The sequence below is a fragment of the Lentinula edodes genome, assembly GCF_021015755.1.
Source record: "Lentinula edodes strain Le(Bin) 0899 ss11 chromosome Unknown C8R40scaffold_28, whole genome shotgun sequence".
NCBI lineage: Eukaryota > Fungi > Basidiomycota > Agaricomycetes > Agaricales > Omphalotaceae > Lentinula > Lentinula edodes.
The window spans coordinates 5,459-27,987 of record NW_025764334.1 but is presented as its reverse complement, the minus strand read 5'-3'; the positions used below and the strand labels follow the sequence as shown (position 1 = coordinate 27,987).

Here is a 22,529-nt window from a genome sequence, read left to right as displayed (position 1 = left end):
CCCTTCCAATTCATATTTGACTCTGGAACTGACAACGATGTCTCCAGATCGACAAGTGTCCTACACCGTCGTCACCACCACCTCCTCGTCTACCTCTTCTCCCTCCTCCTCCTCCCTGAGTTCCATGAAATCCCCACACTAGCGCGATACTAGTCGGCGGCGCAACTAGCAGTGGAGCGGCACTATGTCATTCTACAAGTACTTGATGTGGAGACACAGATGGAGATCTTGGAAGGCATTTGATGATCATGTTAGGAATTTCGAGGCTGATACGGATGTCGTAGGGGTGACCTTCATTGATGACCCGAGTAAAGGTGTGGGCAGTATAGGTGAAGGTATAGGTATATTTATAGGCACTGCAGATGGTGTACCAACCACGGGAAGTGAGATATGTGGTCAATTGGTTGCAGCGAGCGAGGTGCGATCCGGATTGGTCACTCCGTCACGGTATTCATTAAAATAAAAGCAAACATAAAACCAAAACCCACATTCACCACGCTCGACCCCGGAGGGTTGAACAACTCGACACTCAGTGGTACACACCATAGACGTGAAACAAATCATCAAAACAATCTACATACACAGTCAACTGCACTCTCAACACCCTTTTATTCTTCGAACAGCACAAACATCACGCTTCAATCTCGATTCTAACGCCAATTCAAACCCTCCATTCCAAACGCTCGAAATCCTGCTCAATTGAGCACGTCAGAGCATAGTGCTTGCAGTCCTTCCAGCCCTTAGCTGAATGTCCAGGTTTTGCAAATGACTCAAAACACTTCATAGAACCATAAGCATTGAACAAATAGACGAACATACACAGAAAGTGTGGAAGGTGCATGGATGTAAATCATATAATAAGTGATACAGTTGTCAATCTTCAATTTTTTTTTCAATACCATCCAGATACTATCTCACTGATAGGAAAGGAATTTTCGAGATGAGAAGGTTGATTTTAGGACCGACTCCAATGAAGGTGGGTAGAAAAGGACGGTGAAAAAAATTCCTATTTGGTCCGCTTTGTTCACTATTAGCATTCCTTATTTGTCTCCTATTTCTGGCACCATTATGCTCATTGCTCCCGTAATCCTGCCAGGCCGCATCAACTATATCAGACTCTCATAAGGTGGTGGAATCTCTTCAAGAACCACATCTTCTGGTTCTGCCTGCAAAGGCATCTCGATCCTCCCCCCATCTTGATGTACAAACAAATTCCTTCTTGTACCAAATGTACTGGCCGTTAGCTGTGTGGCAACTACAGAGTTGCTTTCACCAAGTGTTGTCATTTCAGGAGGTACGACTGGAGTCAAATTCGAATGTGAATTTGGATCTGAATTTGTTATTGTTGTCAGTTGATCTTTTAATGGAAATGGTGTGGCTCCACCAATTCCATGATCAAGAGTCTCCGACATGGACCGTTGCCTGTGTCTCCTCTTTTTCGATCGGTGTATCAATACCAGTATGATAACAGTAGTAATAAGCACAACTCCACCGATGGTGCCGCCAATTATTGCTCCTATGTGTGATTTAGATGAGATGGGGGAAACAGAGGAGGAGCCAGGGTTGGAGCTTGAGTTGGGAATATTAGAAATGGTGGCGGAGAAGTGGGAGTGGAAGGAAGTGGTGGCAGAGGAGGTATGGAAGATAAAAGAGAAAGACATGATGGTGGAGGTGGTAAATGTTCGGGAAGGAGTGGGGAAAGGGGTTGTAGGGGTTACTGTAAAAGTGAAAAAGGAGGTAGTGAGGGTATCAGGGGAGGGGCTGGGAAAAGAAGTGTCTTCACTCTCAGATCCAAAGCTACTGCTGGAAGGAGGACTAGTATTCTCCACTACGGCTTCAAGTAATGTACTAGTACTCGCTACTTCGATTTCAAGTGGTGAGCTAGTTGGTTCAGGTGAAGTTACTAACAGAATGTTAGTTCGACGTTGATGCATGATGTAGCCAATGAAGAAAAATATTTACCCGGAAACAATTCCATAGTAGTGAACATCGTGATAGTAATAGGAAGGCTAGTAGGACTACCTATGTTCGTGATGGAGAGTGGGTAGGGTAAGGAAGGTTGCCAACAATCTACAAAGATTTATCTACTTGAGTTTTTTTTCCTGAGACACACCTTATCTTCATCACATTAACTGTGAATGGAAGCAGATCAATAGATAGACAGATAGATAGATAGATGAACAGGAAGACTCCCCTCAAGTTCATTTATAAACCTATCCATCTTTTCCGTCTATGAGACCAGATATTGCAACATACTTGAAGACAAATAAAACATTAAATTGTCTGTTGGAAACATATCCTGTTCAGTTCAGCTAGAGATATAGAATACACCTGTTGAAGAGACTAAAAAGAGAGAGAAAATAATAGATGGGGGGACTATCCCGCATGGACTCGGAGCGGCAGCTGTAATAGGAGGAAGACCCGAAATGAAGGATGGTGAGAGCTTTTCAATGAAAAAGTTATTGACTCACGGAACAAAGATGTATTCAAGTAATTGAGAACGCAAGTAAATGGATTTGGGGATCAGAAATCATATGTAACTGCAAGTAGTATGGGTGATTAACAGGATGAATGGATGTGACATCGCCAAGTGCGACATACAAGGACGTCAAAGGTGTAGACATGGAAGAGCATCTATGTAGAGCTCGCATTGATACAATACGCTGTGTCGGGTAAACCGCCTTCTTAACGATCAAATTTCAAATCCTGGAAGCGCCGTGAGATGTTCAGATGGAATTGGGGACAGTGAGTGCATTAGGAGTAGGAGTCTAGGTCAGAGTAGGAGTGGTGTTGGTGAGAAAATCAATAACATCGATAACAGATGTCAAGCTAAGACAGAAATAGCAAAACCAAAAGCTTCCCCCGCGGATTTTTTGAATATATCTCATTTAGTGTGCATCCAACAACTGTTGTTTTATAGGACAATATCCAGGACTAGGTCCATTGCGATACATTCAAACCTACCTTTAATGATCCACCTGCAAAATGTGCGAGGATCACAACGGGAGTAGTCCCTATATGGCCCCTTAAATGCTCGCTTGTGTTGGGTTTACGCTGGTTTATGCCGCGTACTTCAGGTTCATGGTGAAACAGCAAAACCTCATTATGCCTGAGCTCGAACTGCATATTAGCGACGAAGCTGACACACACATCGCTTCAATAGAAGTCCAGGAAGGAGATTTGTCCAGGGACTCTATGGATGGGTGACTAGATCGGAATGTCTTCCTCCAGCGATACTGGCATGAAATCGACTTTGTTGTTACGAAGGGTTTTCCATCCAAAAAACAGATTGTTCTCATCGTCATTGAGGTCGAGACATTCGAATGACTGATGATCTTTTGTAAATAACAGCTTGTGAATAGAGCCTGAGTGAGGGAGGTACTCACATTATTAGTTCTCTTGCTTTTCCATATGGTCTCCTCTACTCATTAGACTTCCTGATGATATGCAAATGCTCTGGGTCAGGAGGACAAGTACGACGTGGGTGCATCTTTGCAAACGGCCACTCATTCTGCCAGGGATCAGTGACAGTGATCCAATCGCCGACTACTACTAGTATCAGTCCATCCTCTCTTAGCCTTGCTTCTAGATTTGTATCCTCTTCTCTCATATCAAGCTCAGTATAATTAGCCCAAGTCTCGACGCTAGTCCGATCAAGTCTAGAAACCAAAAAGCAGGCGATCTCTCCAAATTTTTCGGGAGTGGTCTGTGGAAATGCGGATCAAAATCATGATGTTGTCAAGTCCATGCCTCGGGCCTCCATCCCGCCGCTCGGTACTCCGAAGATCTACCTTTATTGTAATCTTTCTCTTATTGTTCTTTCTCGCTACACATATCCTTTCGTTCTAGTCTCTCATTATTGTCTTTACTCTTTCGTTCTAGTCTCTCCTTATTGTCTTTTACTCTACCCTGCAGGTACTACTCGTATAGCTCCTAGTAGTTGGTCTGGCGCTCCGCACCAATGCGCCGTTCCGTAGATATAAATACTGCCTGTACGCTACTGTAGTTCCTCAGTTTAATTATCAACTTAGATCTCCCTTCCCAACTTAACTCCTCTCTAAGTCTTCAGGCTCAATGCCTTGGAGTACTCTCTACTATAACCTTAGGACTTAGACGTTCTCTGGTTCGCTCCTCGTCACCGGCGATACTGCCGCTCCGACCTGGCTGCTTCTCAGTTCCTCCCTTCTCTACTCTCGATCTCCGGGGACTAACGGCGTAACGGCGGTGTTGTTAATAACTTCACTACTGTCCCACTCGTCTTCCGCACTTAGACACCTTGTAGCTTTGGCACGGTTACACGGTGTACATGATCTTAACAGATGTATGGTGGACATACTGAAGGTGATTTAATAACAGTCATTTTTGAATAAGAGACCAGGTGACTTGTAAAGATTTGAAAGGCAGTGAGTCGGTCTTCATTCGTTCCATACAGAAACAATTGACCGGAGAGTAGCTAGATCATGCCTGGACTCGGAGGTGGCATCCTTGGGAGATCAATATTTCAATGATACCAGGATGCCTGTTGAACCAGGCGATAGCATCCTCCGGAGTGATTATCCAGCCGCCAACCTTGTACATTGCTGGAGATAGATAGATACATTCCGTTCAATTCCTTTCGATTCTCGACGAAAACGACGCCTCCGCTTGCCTCCGTTGGTTGGTTGAACTTGTCGACCACGTGGTGGACCGACCGCACGTGTGATTCCGATTATTGATCAACTGTTGTTTCGACGGTTTCTCTACTACTACCATAGTGTAGACTCTAAGCAGGGCAAGGTCGACAAATGGCAGACGAATGACAAACCGCAACCAAGACTAATCCTCCCATCGCCAAATTCCATCCCGTTCACGCTCCTGCAACATATGCCACTACGTTTTCGACTTGGATGTTTTTAATGTTGATAAATGCCTTAGTACGTTCGGTGAATTTATTGAAAGTTTACTACTGATATACATTTGCAGCTTACAGTTCTACAGCTATTCGATCTCCATTCCTCCGACTCCTTCTTCGGACTATGTTTGACGTAGTACCTCTCTCTGTCCTTATACTCTCATCAAATCATCAAGACAATCTACATACATAGTCAACTGCGCTCTCAGCGCCCTTTTGTTCCCTGAACAGCTCGAACATCGTGCTTAATTCCAACTTCTAGCTCCACTTCAAACCCCCAATCCAATCCAAACGTTCGAAATTCAGCTCAATTGAGCGTGTCATGTGTGGGGAACCCACTCAGGCCGAGGGGGTATCAACTCGATTTCTCCATATAGATTCTCAACAATTAGCTCTCGTGCATTCCACACCTACCCAGACTCCGACGACTCCCACATGTATGTACTAGGCAGGCCGAACAATTGGCACATGCATGTATGATTGCAGAACCACCATTGATTGTACAAGGGTGATTTATGTCTTCTCAATCCTATGCTCTTGCTGTGCTTCATGTTCGTCTGTCGACGTCAACATTATTATGCAACTTCCACCGTATTTTTCACATGGCTGCGGCTGGCTACGCGCCTGGAAACATCAATGGTTACTATACAGCTGGCACCTCGACTGATTGTTCCCTAATGAATCGATGAATTATCTAGGATTTTCCGAAACAATGAACTGCTGAAGCAATGGTCGAAGTTTGAAGGTGCCTCCTCAGCAAAGCAAAGGAAATCAATCTTTATGCATACTTAACGACTATATCTATAGTCACAGAACATGTGGGCGGTATAGGGGAAGATAGAGGTAGAAGAAGTGTAAGGGCTGAGGAAGGTGCACCAAGTGCGGGAGGTGATATATATGGACTATTACTTGCGGCGAGCGGCGCACGATCCGGAGTAATCACTCCGTATTCGTTGAAATATTCCACAGCGACGTTGACATCAAACACATACCCAGGTCCAAATCCGGATCCATTACCTCCACTGCGCTTGACTTTGGATCCAGTAACAGGATTGCCACTTACAGAAATGTCGAGGACGCAACACACATGAGATGTATCCAGAGCAAACGGAGGGTCGAACAACTCGGCAATTGATACATGCGATGGACGCAGTGGAATGGCCGCTGCGGGGTCCCGGTCAACGACGAGTCGGTTAGGTAGATGCGATAGTGAAAACGCGTTACAGGACGGAAGGAGGGCTCAGTTCGCTATGCCTTTGCGACGAGAAGGACAGAGAGAAAGGGAGCATGAGGAGCAGGATGGAATTTCCCCAACATATGAGAGCTTGATGATGCCTAGGGGAATTTGGAGTGGGAATAGTAGGAGCAGTGAGCGCCGTGGAGGTAGGAATGCAAGAAGGAGGAGTAGGAGTTAGAATAGAACTAGGAGTGGTGTTGGTGGAAGTGAAAATGAACACAGAAGCAATTGATTGTATTTGTCAAATTCGTTCTTTTTCCCACCCTCTTCCTCTTCCCTTTTGTGACATTGTTAATAATGCAGGCGATATTATATACCCTTACATACCCATGGACTACACTGTACCCACCCCACATTGGACCGAAACAACTCACTCAGATCTTTCTTCTCTAAATCAAATCCAGTCGAAATTCCTTCTTTTGAAATTGTAATAACGAGAATGTATTGGGACATTTGCATACTGTTATCTCTTTTGAAAAGTGGACGGAAATTGGTCTGTCAATGACCATACACCCCCTCCCCCTTCCATTTATCTTTCCCTTCCTGAGGTGGTCCGCCGCGCCTGGTGATCACTCTCAAATGGTTACTAACACAGGTGACTGTATGAATGGCACCTCTGTTCCTTCATGTCGAGGTATCCCTTGCACCAACAGAGGGAATCTATCTATCCATCTATCTGTTTCATCTGTTCCATCTCATTTACCTGGCTGTAGCCATAGCTACGTCTGTAGTTTCTGGGACTTTACAACAGGAACCAGCTTGATGATCAAAGACAAAATTGTCAAAAAAAAATTGAAAACTCACAATAATTTAATATTCATCCTTAATATGCCCCCAGCATTCCTACCTACCGCACTGACCGATGTCGACTTTGGATTCAGAACCAGTTGGAACAACCCCAGTACCCAGTAGTACACGTACAACTACCGATGAGATTGATAATATTGGTGACCCTATTGTTCCAACAACTACAATATCAAATGCAATAATCGGAGACGGTTTTACCATAACTGGTGTCCGTCCCCGTCCTGGTGATGTGGAGCCAACTAGGACTTCACAGAGTGCAAGTGCAGTAGAAGGATTCAACACCACCATTCAATTATCTAGTGTTGCTGTCAATACCACAAGCACCTCTCCTCCCTTCACCTTCTCTTCCTCCTCCTCCTCTCCCTCCTTCACCTTCACCTCCTCCTCCCCCTCCCCCCCCTCTCCTCTTCACAACTCCGGCGCAAATTCCCATATAGGAGTCATAATCGGCAGCACTATTGGTGGTGGAGTAGCACTAGCCATCACTATCATTGTTTTAGTGTTGGTTGGGATATGGTGCAAACGGTATAAACTGAAAGAGATGTTTCTGAAATTGGAGACCAAACCTGCAATGTCGGTGCCAGCCGTTGATCGTGCAGGTGCTGGGGAGGGCGTGCCGGGTGCAGGAGGTGAAATAACAAGTGGTAGTGGTAGTCATCGTGGTGCAAGATTCGAAGCCTCCCTGTATCCGTTGGAGCATTACCCAGCACATCCAGCTATGATATTGTTACCACCTGCGATGTCTGCAGGTCATGACGCCGTGTCCATCGTGGGGTCAAGGAACAGTGGTTCAGGTAGGAGGTCTAGTAGGAACATGTTCATACATCGGGACAGGGAGATGGTTAGCATTAATGTAGACATGCTACAAGGAAGAGTTCAGGAAGAAGTAGAATCACAATTGGAGGAACAAGTTCCGGAAGAGATTCTGCCAACATACGAGAGTCTGATGTCTGATTTGATGACTGTTGGGATCCAGAGCAGGAGCAGTGAACATAATGGAGGTAGGAGTAGGAGTGGAGTTGGTGGAAGTGGAGAGTTAGGAGTTGTGGAGAACTCAACAAAGTGGACTACCCGAAGATTTGAGAGCACATGATGAGGAGAGAGTCAATATGCCTTCACAAGGCCCTGGAAGTGGACCAGAAGAAGAAGGATCACAACAAGAGGAGTAGGAGTGAGTCCTGGATGAGATTCCACTAATGTACAGTCGCGGAATATGTTTGATAGTGATACATTATTGGAACAATACATGCCCTTGTTAATGCAAGGTTAAACTCAGTTGATAGCAAAACAACTGTATTAGATATGTACCTGTTAACGCAAGGTTAAACTACAGTACATTGGTGTATAGTATTCGGACGCAGTCATTATCGAGCTCACCTTAGTTGATAGCGGAACAACTGAGGGAGCTCGGATACTCTGCGGTGCGTGATGTACAGTAGGCCTGCCGTGGATGCTAGGTCTGGCCGTGTACACACCTGCCCTCACATTATACATCCAACAACTGATCGGTAGAGGAGGATTCAGTTCGCTATGCTTTTGCGAGGAGAAGGAGAGAGAGAAAGGGAGCAGGATGAGGAGCAGGATGAGATTCCCCCAACATATGAGAGCTTTGATACCTAGTGGGATTTGGAGAGGGAATAATAGGAGCAGTAAGCGCAGTGAAGTAAGAGTAGGAGTAGGAGTCAGAATAGGCACAGGGGTGTTGGTGGAAGTGAGGACGAAGACAGAGATTCTGAAAGAAGCTATTGATCGTGTTTATTACATAAATTCGTTCCCTTTTCTTTTGCGATATATACTACACATATCTATCTATCTATCCCATGGACTCAAACAACCCACCCCAATCTTTCATCTCTCAGTCGAGATTCCTCTTTTGAAATGCAAGAACGATAATGCATGACATAACACATACATGATGTCATGTCGGACAGAAATTGGTCTGTTGACACCAATATACTCCCTTTCCTGTCCTAAAGTGGTCCGCCGCACCTAGTCATTGCTTTCAAATGGTTATCAACACAGGAATTGTATGAATGGCACCTCTATTCCTTGATGACAATGTCTGTGCACCTAATGAATCAATGTAGTGCAGAAACTATGTCGAGGTATCCCTTGCACAAACAGAGGGAATCTATCTATCCGTCTATCTGTTTTATCTGTTTCATCTCATTTAACAGGCTGTAGCCACAGCTATGTCTGTAGTACTTGGGGACATTTTGACAGAAACCCTCTTGATGATCAAAAATAAAACTAGAAGAGAAAACTGAATACCCATAATAATTTATCTTGAATCTACCCATTCCCATCCACTGTGACCAATGTTGACTTGGGATTCAGGACCAGTTGAGATAACCCCAGCACCCAGTGGTACGCATACAACTACCAATGAAATCAATATTATCATCAGTAACTCCACCACACCGTCGGGCTCTTCTACTACCAAGGCAATAGCAACAGCAATCGGAAATATTTTGAGCATAATTGGAGATCCTCTTGGTCCTGGTGATCAGAGTACCATGAAGCCGACTAGGATTTCGCAGAGTGCAAGTGAAGGGGAGGTATCCAACACCATTATTCAATTTTCTAGTGTTACTGTCAATGCCACCAGCACCTCTCCTCCTTCCTTCGCCTTCTCTTCCTCCTCCCCTTCCTCCTCCTCTTCCTCCTCCTCTTCTTCTTCACCCAAATCTGGTGCAAACTCCCATATAGGAGTCATAGTCAGTGGTGCTGTTGGTGGTGGAGTAGCACTAGCCATTGCTACTACTATTCTGGTGTTGGTTGGGATATGGTGGAAACGGTATCAACTGAAAGAGATGTTTCTGAAATTGGAGGCTAAACCTGGAACACTGGTGCAAACTGCTGATTGTGCAGGTACTGGGGAGGGCGTTCCAGGTGCAGGAGGTGAAATAGAAATAGAAAGTGGGATGCATGAAGAATTTGCTGCAGTTGGGACAAATGGTGGTGGTGGTAGTCCCCGTCGTCATGCAAGATTCGGAGTAGCCACTCCATATTTATTGAAGTATCACCTAGGACGTTTAGCTCCGATATTGTCACCACCTAGGACTTTGACAGCACAACAAATGGCACTGGAAGTATTTGTCGATGGGGGAGAAAGAGGAGGAGGAGAAGAGTTTGATAATATTGTGGTTCCTGTTGCTACACATGCTGCAGGTCATGGCGTCCCCACTGTAGGGTCAAGAGCAGGTGATTTAGATAGGAGGTATAGTAGGAATGTGTTCATACATTGGGACAGGGGAAGCGTTAACATTAACGCGGACATGCCACAAGGAGAACAAGTTCCAGAGGAGGTTCCGCCAACATATGAGAGTTTGATGTCCAGTTTGATATCTGGTTTGATGCCTGTCAGAGTCCGGAGTAGGAGCAGTGAGCATAACAGACGGGGACGGAAGTAGGAGTAGGAGTGGAGTTGGTGAATGTGAGATCCGAGATTTAGAACTTGTAACTGGAGGAACAAACTTAACAAAGTGGGTTCATTGTAGACTTGCTTACGCCTCAGGCCCAATTATTTGAGGATACATGATAAGTAGAGGGTGGATCTGCCTTCACAAGGCTCAAGAAATGAACCAGAGGAAGGAGGATCACAAGTAGGAGCAAGTCCTGGATGAGATTCCACTGATGTATGGTAGTTGAGTACATTTAATAGTGATACATTATTGTCACACCACATGCACTGATTGCTACAGTAGTTTTGAATGACTGCCTGCAAGTTTTGAAGATGTATATTCAACAAACGGGAACTCCAAGAGATAAAAAAGAACAAAAGAAGGTTGAACAAGGAAGGAAACAAGTGCAAATGGCAAACAAGATCAATTGCTTCTCCGGCCCGCCTCACTGTTCTCTCGCACTCACTTCCGATCGGGCACAGAACTTTTGCCGTAACCCCTGCGGCACCAGTCCCACGCAGTGCCGCACAGTTCCGCGCAGCTCCGCGCAACTTTATGCAGCTCCATGTAATCTGTAAATATGCAATATTGTGTACAAAATCCTACCACATAGTCATATTGCTTCTTAATTTGAGCTCCAGACAATGATATTGTACAATGGAGCTGTATAGGTTCAATGTGATTTTCCTATCCTGAAATTTTATCCAATCCTTAAGTTTGTTCAGAATCACTGGATCACTAATTAAACTATCTATTCTGGTGTATCACTAACCATAATTCAACAATTAAGAGCAAAGATATGATTGAGCAGATATTCTGAAGCTTATCTGCTTCATAATCTTCAGATGTGAGTAATTGTTATTTGTGAGATATTCTATGTAGTAATTGCCAATGGGATTCTTATTGCTCTGATTGTTAGTAGAAGCTGGGTGCGGAAGTTACATGTAGGATCCGCGCAAGTTATATGCAGATCCGTGCAAGTTACATGCAGGATACATGCAAGTTATATGCAGGTCCGTGCAAGTTATATGCAGGTCCATGCAAGTTAAGTGCAGATCCGCACAAGTTAGGTGCAGATCCGCGCATGTCAGGTGTGGATCCGTGCAAGTCAGGTGCAGGTCCGCACAAATTACATGCAAATCCATGCAGATTGAGGCACAGAACTTTTGCAGTAACAGTTTCTGCAAAGTAACTGCCACACTTCACTGCAGTTCTGTTTACATTTAAATGTTTCTCAGTTGCCTGTGTCTGATTGTTCTAAGCTTACTTTTTGTTCAATTTTTTAATGCTCTCTTCCTGTGTGTCAAGTTCAGATATTAGTCCTTAGTCACATACACAAGTAAGAAACCAAGTCCCCTGATCAATACACATGTAATACCCCCACCATGGAATGAATTTCATGTCTATGACACCTGCATGAAAATGGCATACTATATACTGAATATACTTGATGATATTCTTGGAGGCTCATCCACTCGCCATTGCTCAGCACATGCTTGCATGTATACATTGTAGCTGCATGCTTCTTTATTGTGAATGTATACATATAGTGCAACTGCATGTGTCATTATCCTTACTTTAATTGTTCCTCCATTGTTACACTTATCTCCATAGTTTGTACACTTGCCAGAGATGTTAATTTAATCTGCAAAGTTGATCATGAGACCATCAAGGAACTAGTACTAGTGACCTAGTTCAACACAATTCCAAGAAACTACAAGAGTACTTCTCAACAGTGTTGTAAAGCCCTTCTGAGTAGAGAAATCACAACATGCTCCCACCAGACTAGAAGGCTGGTATACTCTTCAGCATTATATGAGCCAATGAATGTCATGCTACCCTCAGATACCATTGAAATTTCCAACAAAAGATTGAATAATAGGAATGTAGTGCCATTGCAGGTAAAATTTTCCAGTCTATTGTTTGATTCAACAGTCTCAATGAAGAGACCTCTTTGACCTCTCAATATCACACTCTCAAGATCACACAGTCTTGTCAAGGCCTGTAGTCATTGTCCATTATGTTGAACAACTGAGGATTTACCATTTCTTATCATTGATGAACAATTGAAAGGTGATAAGGACTACTTCAACATACATAAACAATCACTGTTCTCCCATTACTGAGACTAGTGAGCAGAATGGCCTGCTCATTAAAGCATGAGATTGCCAGAGTGAAGTAGGTGAGTGCAATGCTTCTAGGGTGTATATAGCTCCTGATATTTACTAGGATTTGGACTCAATGATTTGTTACAATGTAGTTGGTGATCAGTAAACTCTTAAAAAGTATTTATTGAAGTTATACTTTGCCGGGTAAGCGATCCGTGCAAGTTCCGCGCAAGTTACATACAAGTTCTGTGCAGAAGTCCGTGCATAGTTACGGCAAATGCTAATGGCCCCTTCCGATCCCACCAGGTTCAGAACCGGAGAAATTAATTCGACTAGATATACCTACAACAGTACTCATCTCATTCTGGAAGCTGATGCTCTAATTGTGTGCTGAATATTTCAAGCAATATTGTGAGTTTTTGTTCCCTCTTCTGTGCCGTACTCAGCTGTCTAATGGAATTCGGAGCTATCAAGGAGATGCTTGGAAGGATGCATGACAGTGCATTCATTGTGGGGCTAGACTCGGCTGGGTGTCATACAGTGACAGGGTATGAAGATGATGGCATTGTACATGAGCAGCCGCAGGATATACAACCAGCTATTCTAGACACGGCAACAGTGTTGGTAGCAGTTGTAATGCATTCCATACATCATATAGCTGCTGACTCTTTGACGTGGCATCTTGCTTTACTTTGGGTTAAATATCACCATGAGCATCAATAGATTTTTGACACATGGTGAAGGCGCTTTCCTGCATCTGTTTCCTCCGACAGATGCGCAAAGAGGTTGACACTTAGTTTCCTCCTCCCCCTGGCCCACCCCCCGCACCCCGAGATCCACCTTCACTCACACACAACAAAGCTTTTTATGCACAACAGTCAACCAAATCAGTAACAACTGTTCCCAGGTACCTCATAAGTATCATTCTGGATGCCCAAACATATCTCACACTTACCGCAGCTCTCACCGGACATGACACGCATGCTGATGCTGTTTGAACCTGTACTCTGCAGTTATGTACATTATCCTCAATGTATCCGAATCTCAGCCGTAACAAAGCAGATGAAAATTGTTCATCAACTCAGGTTGGTATCTGATACTCTAATTTATTTTTCTAAATCTGAAGTAGTAAATTTTACAGTCAGAAAATCCTTATCTTCCATATACTTAGACAGTCAGATCAATATCTAGAAACATTATGATTCATAAGAAGGAGAAAGCCCGATTATGTATTGCTGCTGGTACGAAGTCCACTCCTTCTATGCTTAAAATTTAAGCAAGTATCACAGAGACCAGAACTGTAGCATTATGCTGCCAGGCAAAATTTTCGGAGCTTCCGATCATTGACAACAAGAATGTCTATTTTGTGGACGGAATAGATGGATGCTGGTATGAATCAAGCAAGCAAGCTGTTTAGCCATTGATACTGTTTCTCCGTCTAAAGTTACAGTTACTGTGGTTTGAACAGAGATGAAAACGGCAAATTTTGCATATTAAAAAGGACTGACATGGAGATATTCCTTCATTGACAATTTTACCTACCCACTATGACGAGCCCAGGTAACATATGGTTTTTCAAGTGAGATCATAAATGCTATAACTTTGGGTAACATTCTTCTTCATTGACCATGTTGACTTCGATGTTCATGCCTCACTTGGTATCCTCTACAGCTCTATACCTCTCACCCCCCTCAGTGCTGAGCAAATGCCTCAAAGCATTTCCAGTAGGACCTTCACTATTTCCACTTCCATTTCTACTAGCATCATTCCTTTGTCTACATCTTCAACTGTCCCTGAGCCCAGCTTTGACCCCGACTCTGACCCCAGTTCTAGATCTGAGGCCAACTTCTCCCCCTCCTCCTTGCTTATGTTTTCCTCACTTGCTCACTCCTCCACCTTCATCCCCACCACCTCCTCCACTACTCACTGTTGGTAGGGCCACACTGATTATCATGGTCATTGTTCCAGTGTTGATATATCATTTGAAGAAGAGAGCTAGACAATGGTCTTCAGAGGCACTTTCAGGTTCCCCTGATGGGAGTTCTGATCACAACAGGCTTAGGATGACTCAGAGTGTAGTAGGCAAAATCGGTGGGAACCATGACTTAACTGCAGGTGAGACAGGTGCTGCAGCGCAATGTGCTGTTCTCGTTCCATTCTGATTCCATTCTGATTGTATTAACCAACAACGTCAAGCTTCAATGAATTTGAATTTATGTCCAGCCGCGGTGACCTCTGAAATGATAGCGCTCATCCCGTCCAAGGATTTGACTCTGCCTCACATGGTAGCTGTTGTGAAGTGTCTACTGTAGGCTTGATGACGGATGGGTTCAGTGGGTTCAGTGGGAGGAGCTCTTAGATTGTGTTCATGCATCAAGATGGGGGCAGTGTTGAGATGTTGAATGAAGGGGAGCAGGAACAAGGTTCGGACGAAATTCCGCCAAGTTGTGAGGGGAGGGAAGGAAAAACAGCACGGTCACATTGAGGAACATGAGAGTTTGACCGATTTGATGCCTGGATTTGACCGACGGTGGGAGGAATTGGGACAGTGGACATACTTAGTGGAAGTACATAGTGAAATTGAACAACAAAGCAAGCAGGGGGAAAAATCGAGATGATTCTCATTTTTATCCCATCTTCCTTTTTCTCTTTCTCTTTGATATTCTCTTGAAGAGTTATTACGCAGGAGCTATGATATATGATGTACAGGGTGTCACATTGCCACCATCTTTCTTTAAGTTTGTAGTGTTTTCCCTTAAGGGACAAAGATATATGTACAAGCAGTTCTTAATTTATTGCATACTGCATACTGCATACTACAACAGTTCCGCATTCTTCACATCTGCAATTGCCACTACTAGTAGACATATGGGTGATGTAGTGTGTTTAATTGAGATTCTGTGTGCAAGATTTCGTTCCTTGGCCTGAGTGACATGACTAAGAATATGAAGTTGGGCGAGTATCATCAAGGAATGTGGACAATAGGCCCAGACTCAAACCCAGACCCAGACCCATATCAAAACTCACTTTCTACAACTTCGACTTTGGTATCATTGTCTCCTGAACTATTGTCATTACTTAATTGCCCAACATATGGGTATATTCAACAATATGGGAGGAGGATGAAATAAATCATCAACTGATACATGCTAAGTGTCCGCTGTGCCAACAAGGAATACTAGGAACATTTTTTGTACATCAGGATGGGGAAGGGTTCAATTTGAAATGCTTTTGTAAGAGGAGGGAGAGAAGCAGGAGCGATCTCAAGATCAGAATGAACATCCGTCGACCTACGAGGATTTGATACAGTCAATGCCAAGTGAAATTAGGATTGGGGACATATGTAGGAGTGAAGTAATGGAGTGGGCCGGCGAGTCTATTCCTCTTTTCCCACCCTCTTCCTCTCTCTTCTTTTCTTTAAAAAATTCCTTTTCTCGAACCTTTCAACTTGTGCATCTTGTGTTGTCTTCTATGATCATGTAAGCAATAAGTTCCTTTCTAAGAACTTAAACCTTTCTGATAAATATATATCATATTATCAGCAACCAAGCACATCAGAGTAGAGTAGATCAGTCCTGCTTCAGCTGAATAATTCATCAATGAAACCAGACTGGTGCCTTCAGAGTCTGCTGTCAGAGCCCAATACCTTTGCCTTTGGAACCATGTAAAAATTGGAACTATGTCCTCAAATTATCAACGGCTGACACAGGTTTAGGCATGACATGCTGGGAACTCTGACTCAACTGGGAGCAAAAGATATCCAGTGCATCTACAAGAGCCCACAAACAAGAAATGTGATTATATTGACTTCCACTGCTTGTATTTTGTCATGCCAGGAAACGAGCGCTGCAGCTTGAGGAACGGTCTTTCAAAGATTGTAAAGTTGGCTGTGTCCCATCTTTTGAATGGTAAATCAGACTCCCAGCTCACAAAATCTATCTCGCCCTCACCTAAAAACGCATCAATATTGATGAAGCATCAAATCGTGCAGAGTTTCTACCAAACATCTTCATTCACGCATAGTCCGAAGCATTCCCGAGACAAGGGTTCTTCGGATGCTCGGAATACGGTATGTACCCATGCAGGATGATAGCTATATTCTCATCTAAGGTGACATCTTTTGTGTCAAACCACTTTATAGCCAACACTATACCTTTTTCCAGCCCCTTTTGAAATATAGTGGGCCAAGAGAGCCCGGATTCTTGATTGTATAATAAAATTTCTTCTGACCAGATTCCGGATAAGGCTAGATAGCAATGGTGACCACCTGGATCTTGGACTGCGTTGCTACACAAATGTAAGGATTCCTTGATTTCGAGAAAGGTGAGAACATTTCTCATATGGAACTCTAGAATGTAGGTTGTCTGAAGTGACATCAGGAAATGCACCATGTTTTTGAATCATGTCATAGTTTGATAAAATCCTCCTACAATCTGGATCCAATTGTAAAATCGGTGACACGGCAGCCTGTTTTTTTACTTCCCCGGTTGCTCTTGGCATCCTTTGTACGTTTCAACCTGTTTGAATTTATTGTTAAAATATGTTAGCGGAGCTTATCCCATAGGATAATCAAGCAGAAGCGATGAGAGCGGGCTGATGAACCTGGGAAGCCCATCTTCTGTGTTCCCCAACACTCATTGCCAATTGTCTCGGAACCAGTCCTTGTTGCTCCCACCACACCCACCAGCTCCTAACAACTTCAGCGCCATACCCATTGGTTTCAGGCTTACCTTCTGTCTGGTGGTGGTCTGGTGGTGGTCTGGTGTTGGCCACCTGCACAGGCTCAGCCGTAATACTGTCTCCTGGCTCTTCTAGTGTGTACTGAAAAAGAATCTTGTGCTCCATCATTTGTGGGGAAGCTGTTTTTCTGGCTTCATTCTACATTTGTTGATGCATGCTCCTTGTACCTACAATTAATTTTTTTTAAAGTTTGAATCACTTTGCCTCAATCATGATTACTTGCATACCTTCTTTGCACAAGTCTTCTACTCAGGCTTTCTGTTTTCCACCTTTCTGAGTCAATTGTGATTGCCACCCTGTGCAGCATGTTTCATGTTTGAACCTCCCTTTTCTTCTTGACGGTCTGTTCTTGGGTATGTTCTCAATTGCATCTTTCCCCTCAAATTCACATTCCCGATCGTATTACCAATCCACCCAGGTTCCAGATCTGCTTACTGATACAAATCTCAGTTCAAAGCACTCTGTTTACCTATATATCACTGGTATTACCAATCCACCCAGGTTCCAGATCTGCTTACCAACACAATTCTCAGTTCAAAGCACTCTATTTACCTATATATTGCTGGTATCATCGTTCAAACAATATGAATGTTATTTTTTTTGGAAAATGATCAGGTACATTATGTTGCTTCCACTATCATGCTCTTCAAAGGGGGGCAAGACTCAGTCAGGAACTTGAGCTCAACCTGATGCTTGATGTCGAGATGGGCAGAGCCGTTTATGACTTGTCCTTACCTTCCTGATTAGGAAATGGGTACCCCCCTCAAGAGGTACTTCAAAAACAAATGGATGGCACATCTATTTTCCAACCTTTACTTGTGTGTGTGGTACTATTGACAAGAGCAGTCTCAGAAGTTACCATATCATCTGCAAAACCTGTATGTTTGGCTAAATAGCCGAAAGCAGCTCAGAGCACTTGGGAGCACTTCCCAGCAGCGAAAGCACCCAGAGCAGCCTTTGATTTTTGCTTTGGGTGCTTTTGTCGCTGGAGAGCGCTCTCCAGCTAGTATCCTTGCTCTGGCGAGTATACATGTTTTGCAGATGATGGATCAATGGCATATTTTCTAAGGATGTTAATGTTAGGATTCAATCCTGACACCCTAATGAGGTGTAAATGGTATTATGCAGAATTCCATCAACCAAGGCAAAAGAAGATAGTAAGTCCTTAAGAAGTGTTGTTTGGATGGCCACTGTTACCATATGTAAAGTCCTCATTAGTTGAACCAAGGTCGGATAGCTCAGTTGGTTAGAGCATCTGGAATATAACCAGAAGGTCCTGGGTTCAATCCCCAGTCTGGTCACTTTGTTTTCAGTCATGACTTTAACAGTTAATAGTGAGTAAAAATGATGATTAGTGTATACTATATCAACGACTCTGAAGGAGGAGGTCCTTGTAGGTTTCAAACGGCCTTGTTTTTCCAGATCATTCTGCAAATATATTGAGCCGTGGTATGGGTTGAGTATGATGTCAGGAGTCTGATGATCATTTGTTGTATACCTGTTACGGTAGTGGAGCCGTAGATTCGTTTTGTTTGGTAAATTGTCATGTGGCATTGGCAGTAAATTTTGTTTGATGATAGAAGCGTTACATATGAGGTTTGATAGGTTGGGTGTGATGGCAGAATTTGATGTAGGAGCTTAAATAGAGTTGGATGTGCAACTATAAAGCATGCAGAGTTGGTGGTTCCACCCACCACAATGGATTCCTTACAGCTTATTGTCAAGGACTTGAGTAATCATATGCCTTCCTGGTTGTCACCAGAACATATTAATAGTTGTCGACAATATATCAGTAGAATACCTGTGCGGGAGTTGGTTATGGGAAATCGACGTGTTAAACATAGTGTTGCAGTAGATACTGTTATTCAGAGGTTGATACAGTTCAGTAGTAATTTTTCATATAGTGATGATGCTGCACCATGTTTTTATGCTGCAGTCCATCAGCAGTGTATTGCATATTTTGGATCAGTTGTAACTAATGTGTTACAGCTTCATTCTCAGAAATATTCTTCAGTTCGACGTTGTGGTAATGACTTAGTTGAAAGTCATGTATTAAATGCAATTACTTCTGTTTTTCAGAGTGTTTCTGAAGATGAATTGTCAAATTTGAAAAAGATATTAAAGATATATGAGCGCAATGTTAAGTCAAGTGTAATTTTTTGTTGTTCTTCTGTTTATTATTCTTCTGACATGAGATCAAACAATTTGTACAAATTATTAGCCAAGTGTTTTCAGCGAGATTATAGGTATTTTTTCCATATGGATAATATTACACTTTGTGATACATACTTATTTTATTATGGTAAACCATTTTTTGAACTTGAGTTACGTGATGTTATTCTGCAGTTGCTGTCATTTATTGGTTATCCGGTTAGCTTGCTGCAAGATATTGTAACTGTGGTTAGTATTGAGAACCAATCTGTTTCTAAAAATAGTTTATACAAAAAGGACAAGAGAAGGGATAATCGTATTCAACATGCAATTGATGAATATAATTTGCTGCATAACTCATCAGATACATGGCCGCAAGCAGTGTCTATTGATACTCAAATTAAGTGTTTGCATCAGTATCGCAAGGCAGTTCAATATAGTCCATTGTCTATTTGTGTATGTTGTGGTTCAGAGGATAGATTGCGTACTGGATGTTATTTATCCCAGTCAGATTGGCCTAATTTACATAAGTTGCAAGTAACAGATCCTTTTATATTGGCAAATACTCCTCGGTCTAGATTTACTTACATTTGTAAAGATCTGGATGGTTTGCTATTAGACAAGAAAGGAATACGTGCAGTTGATGGAGAATGCTCTTCATTTGAATTATATCTTTGTCATAGTTGCTGTGGGTCCTTGCAGCGTTGTGTTATGCCCCGCTTAGCTTTGAATAATTTCTTGTATCGAGGAGAGTTGAGTGAGAATTTGCAAAATGTTACCTGGGTGGAGGAAATGGCTTGCTCTATTTACCATACAACTGCACATGTATCCCGTATATATGGTTCATCTGATAGTGCTGATCCTTTGCAGTTACATGGAAATGTTTGTGCACATCCATTGAATATTTGTTCAGTTGCTAAGCGGTTGCCATGGAGTCCAGCTGACTTGAATGATTTAATAACTGTAGTGTTTGTTAACAAAACTAAGTTACAAGCGCAAGATTTGCAAAAACTCAAACCATACTTTGTGAGGCGGAGTATCATTCGTATGTTATTGTTTGAGTTATGCAAATATAACCGTCTTTATGCTGGCTTGTATTCATTGGATAATAGTATACTGTCAATGTTTCCTGAAAATGGTTTATTGCCAGGTTTGGAAGAAAGGATCATTTATGATCATGATACTGTGGCTTCTGATTGTTTTGGTGTAGAGTCAAGTGGCTTTGATGATCACCCTGCTGATTTACTCCAAGGATCCATGGATAATGGTGTTCTACTTGAACGCTCTGGCCTATATGATCCAGAGTTGCAGGATGTTCCTGCACGGTTTATGACAGCAGCTTCTATACATAACATTGCACAATCTTTGTTATCTGGTACTTCTGAAGAAGTTATTCTGCCATATGATAGGGATCCAATAAGTGAATACAATAATCCTGATTTGTTTCCTGGAATGTTTCCAACATTGTTTCCATTGGGTATTGGAGGATTTGAAGATAAACGTCGTTGTCCTATTGTATCATTGGAAGCACATGTTGAGTATCTGCTTGATCAAAGTTCTCGTGAATTTCGTTATCATCATTTCTTTTCGTTTGTTGCTTTGAATTTAATTCAGCGTAGGAAGGCTCATCTTCATACTTCATTGTGGATGTCATCTGCTCAGTTTTCAGTAGTTGCTCCAGATTTATTGAATGTATCTGCCACTGTGTTGTCAGATTTAGCTGAGAAGTTGAAGAATGAAAATAATAGAGATGATTTTTCAACTGACGAGTTACATGCATTTGAGTTATTGAATCAAGTCAACATAATATCTTCAAAAATTCCGGGTTCACAAGCATCAAAAACTATTACTCGGAGTCAGATTCGTAGTTTTTATAGTTATTTTGGTCTACCACATTTATTTTTGACACTTAATCCATCTGCTGTGCATAGTCCTGTGTTTCAAGTGATTTATGGTGAAAGCAACATTAATCTGGATGAGCATTATCCATATGTTGTGCATCCTCGAAGTGAACGTGCTTGTCGTGTTGCTAAGGATCCTGTAGCTGCAGCTGATTTTTTTGATTTTATGTACCATGTTATTTTTGAGCATTTGTTTGGTTGGGATTTCAAGAACAGTAAAAGTACTAAAGATGGTGGATTATTTGGACATCTTCGAGCATTTTTCGGATGTGCAGAGCTTACTGAAAGAGGTTGCTTTCATGGTCATTATTTGTTATTTTTACGTGGTGGTTTGAATCCATCTGAAGTTCACAAGAAAATGAATGAAGTTGAATGTTATCGTAAACAATTCATGGATTTCTTTGACAGTATAATTTATCATCATCTTCCTGAGATTGATACTTCTATTGAAGAGGGATATGAACCAAGAGTTGAAATGCCACCAGATGTTCCATTCATGAATATTAATAGTTGTTCTTCTGAGGTTGTGGATAATTGGTATAGGCTATTTAATGATGAGCATAAGAAAATAGGTGAACGTTTTCAGCGACATGTATGTCGTCCTGTTTGTCATAAAGGTCAGAGTTCTTTTAGTACATGTCGTTTTGGTTTTTCTCATGATGTTGTTGAAAGTTCATCATTTGATACCAAAAATAATTCAATAATATTTGCCAGAAAAGAATGTGATGTTAATGGTCATAACCCATATCTATTGGTATTTACGAGACATAATCATGACATTAAATGTATCCTTTCTGGTAAAGCTGCAAAAGCTGCTATGTTTTATATATCAGATTATATCACTAAAATGCCATTAAGTACCGATATTTTGTTGTCAACATTGTCAAGAGCTGTTTCCTCATTAGTTTCAGATGAGGTGGATGATGGTCCTGTTATTGATGCAAAAAAGCTTCTGCATCGGTGTTTAACACATTTTGGACGCAAGCAGCAGATTCATGCTCAGCAATGTGCAAGGTATCTTCGTGGTTTAGGGGATAATATGATTTCTCATTCAACAGTGCCATTACCATCAGCAAACTTAATGTGTTTTGTAAATCAGATTTATTCCAAAGATTCTTCCATTTTGAGTGCAATTAATGAGCATAATGAAAGTGAAGATGAATTTGATATCATGTTGTCACTTGGTTTCAAAGATGGTAAAGTTGTTAGTTATAGTCAGGTAGTAAATTATTGGTACAGAGATGCTTTGCTTAGTGATATGTGTTTTTATGATTTTATTCGATATGTATC

The 22,529-nt window shown here is 42.3% G+C and overlaps 7 protein-coding genes and 1 non-coding gene across 8 annotated transcripts; 6 read left to right on the top strand and 2 right to left on the bottom strand.

Annotated features, from left to right (window-relative positions):
- Positions 1–1,106: 1,106 nt before the first annotated feature.
- On the bottom strand, positions 1,107–1,934 carry C8R40DRAFT_1172944 (uncharacterized protein; the record flags this gene model as incomplete). Its single annotated transcript, XM_046231943.1, has 1 exon — positions 1,107–1,934. The coding sequence occupies one exon, from the start codon at positions 1,932–1,934 to the stop codon at positions 1,107–1,109; it is 828 nt and encodes a 275-aa protein (XP_046083982.1).
- Positions 1,935–6,990: 5,056 nt separating this feature from the next.
- Positions 6,991–8,028, top strand: C8R40DRAFT_1172943 (uncharacterized protein; the record flags this gene model as incomplete). The annotated part of the gene is made up of 1 exon (XM_046231942.1): positions 6,991–8,028. The coding sequence occupies one exon, from the start codon at positions 6,991–6,993 to the stop codon at positions 8,026–8,028; it is 1,038 nt and encodes a 345-aa protein (XP_046083981.1).
- A 1,225-nt stretch (positions 8,029–9,253) lies between these two features.
- On the top strand, positions 9,254–10,348 carry C8R40DRAFT_1172942 (uncharacterized protein; the record flags this gene model as incomplete). The annotated part of the gene is made up of 1 exon (XM_046231941.1): positions 9,254–10,348. One exon carries the CDS (start codon positions 9,254–9,256, stop codon positions 10,346–10,348), a length of 1,095 nt encoding a protein of 364 aa, XP_046083980.1.
- Positions 10,349–10,801: 453 nt separating this feature from the next.
- On the bottom strand, positions 10,802–11,849 carry C8R40DRAFT_1071248 (uncharacterized protein; the record flags this gene model as incomplete). Its single annotated transcript, XM_046226316.1, is given in 5 exon segments — positions 10,802–10,911; positions 11,473–11,552; positions 11,607–11,635; positions 11,675–11,751; positions 11,771–11,849. The coding sequence occupies 5 exon segments, from the start codon at positions 11,847–11,849 to the stop codon at positions 10,802–10,804; spliced, it is 375 nt and encodes a 124-aa protein (XP_046083979.1).
- Positions 11,850–14,087: 2,238 nt separating this feature from the next.
- Positions 14,088–14,609, top strand: C8R40DRAFT_1172941 (uncharacterized protein; the record flags this gene model as incomplete). The annotated part of the gene is made up of 1 exon (XM_046231940.1): positions 14,088–14,609. One exon carries the CDS (start codon positions 14,088–14,090, stop codon positions 14,607–14,609), a length of 522 nt encoding a protein of 173 aa, XP_046083978.1.
- Positions 14,610–18,414: 3,805 nt separating this feature from the next.
- On the top strand, positions 18,415–18,488 carry C8R40DRAFT_t176. The gene has a single exon. It is a non-coding gene; the product is annotated as a tRNA-Ile (tRNA).
- Positions 18,489–19,995: 1,507 nt separating this feature from the next.
- On the top strand, positions 19,996–20,502 carry C8R40DRAFT_1012104 (uncharacterized protein; the record flags this gene model as incomplete). Its single annotated transcript, XM_046222870.1, has 1 exon — positions 19,996–20,502. A coding segment is annotated over one exon (507 nt), but the record flags the coding sequence as incomplete, so codon positions are not given.
- Positions 20,503–21,735: 1,233 nt separating this feature from the next.
- On the top strand, positions 21,736–22,122 carry C8R40DRAFT_1051011 (uncharacterized protein; the record flags this gene model as incomplete). The annotated part of the gene is made up of 1 exon (XM_046224680.1): positions 21,736–22,122. A coding segment is annotated over one exon (387 nt), but the record flags the coding sequence as incomplete, so codon positions are not given.
- Positions 22,123–22,529: the final 407 nt, after the last annotated feature.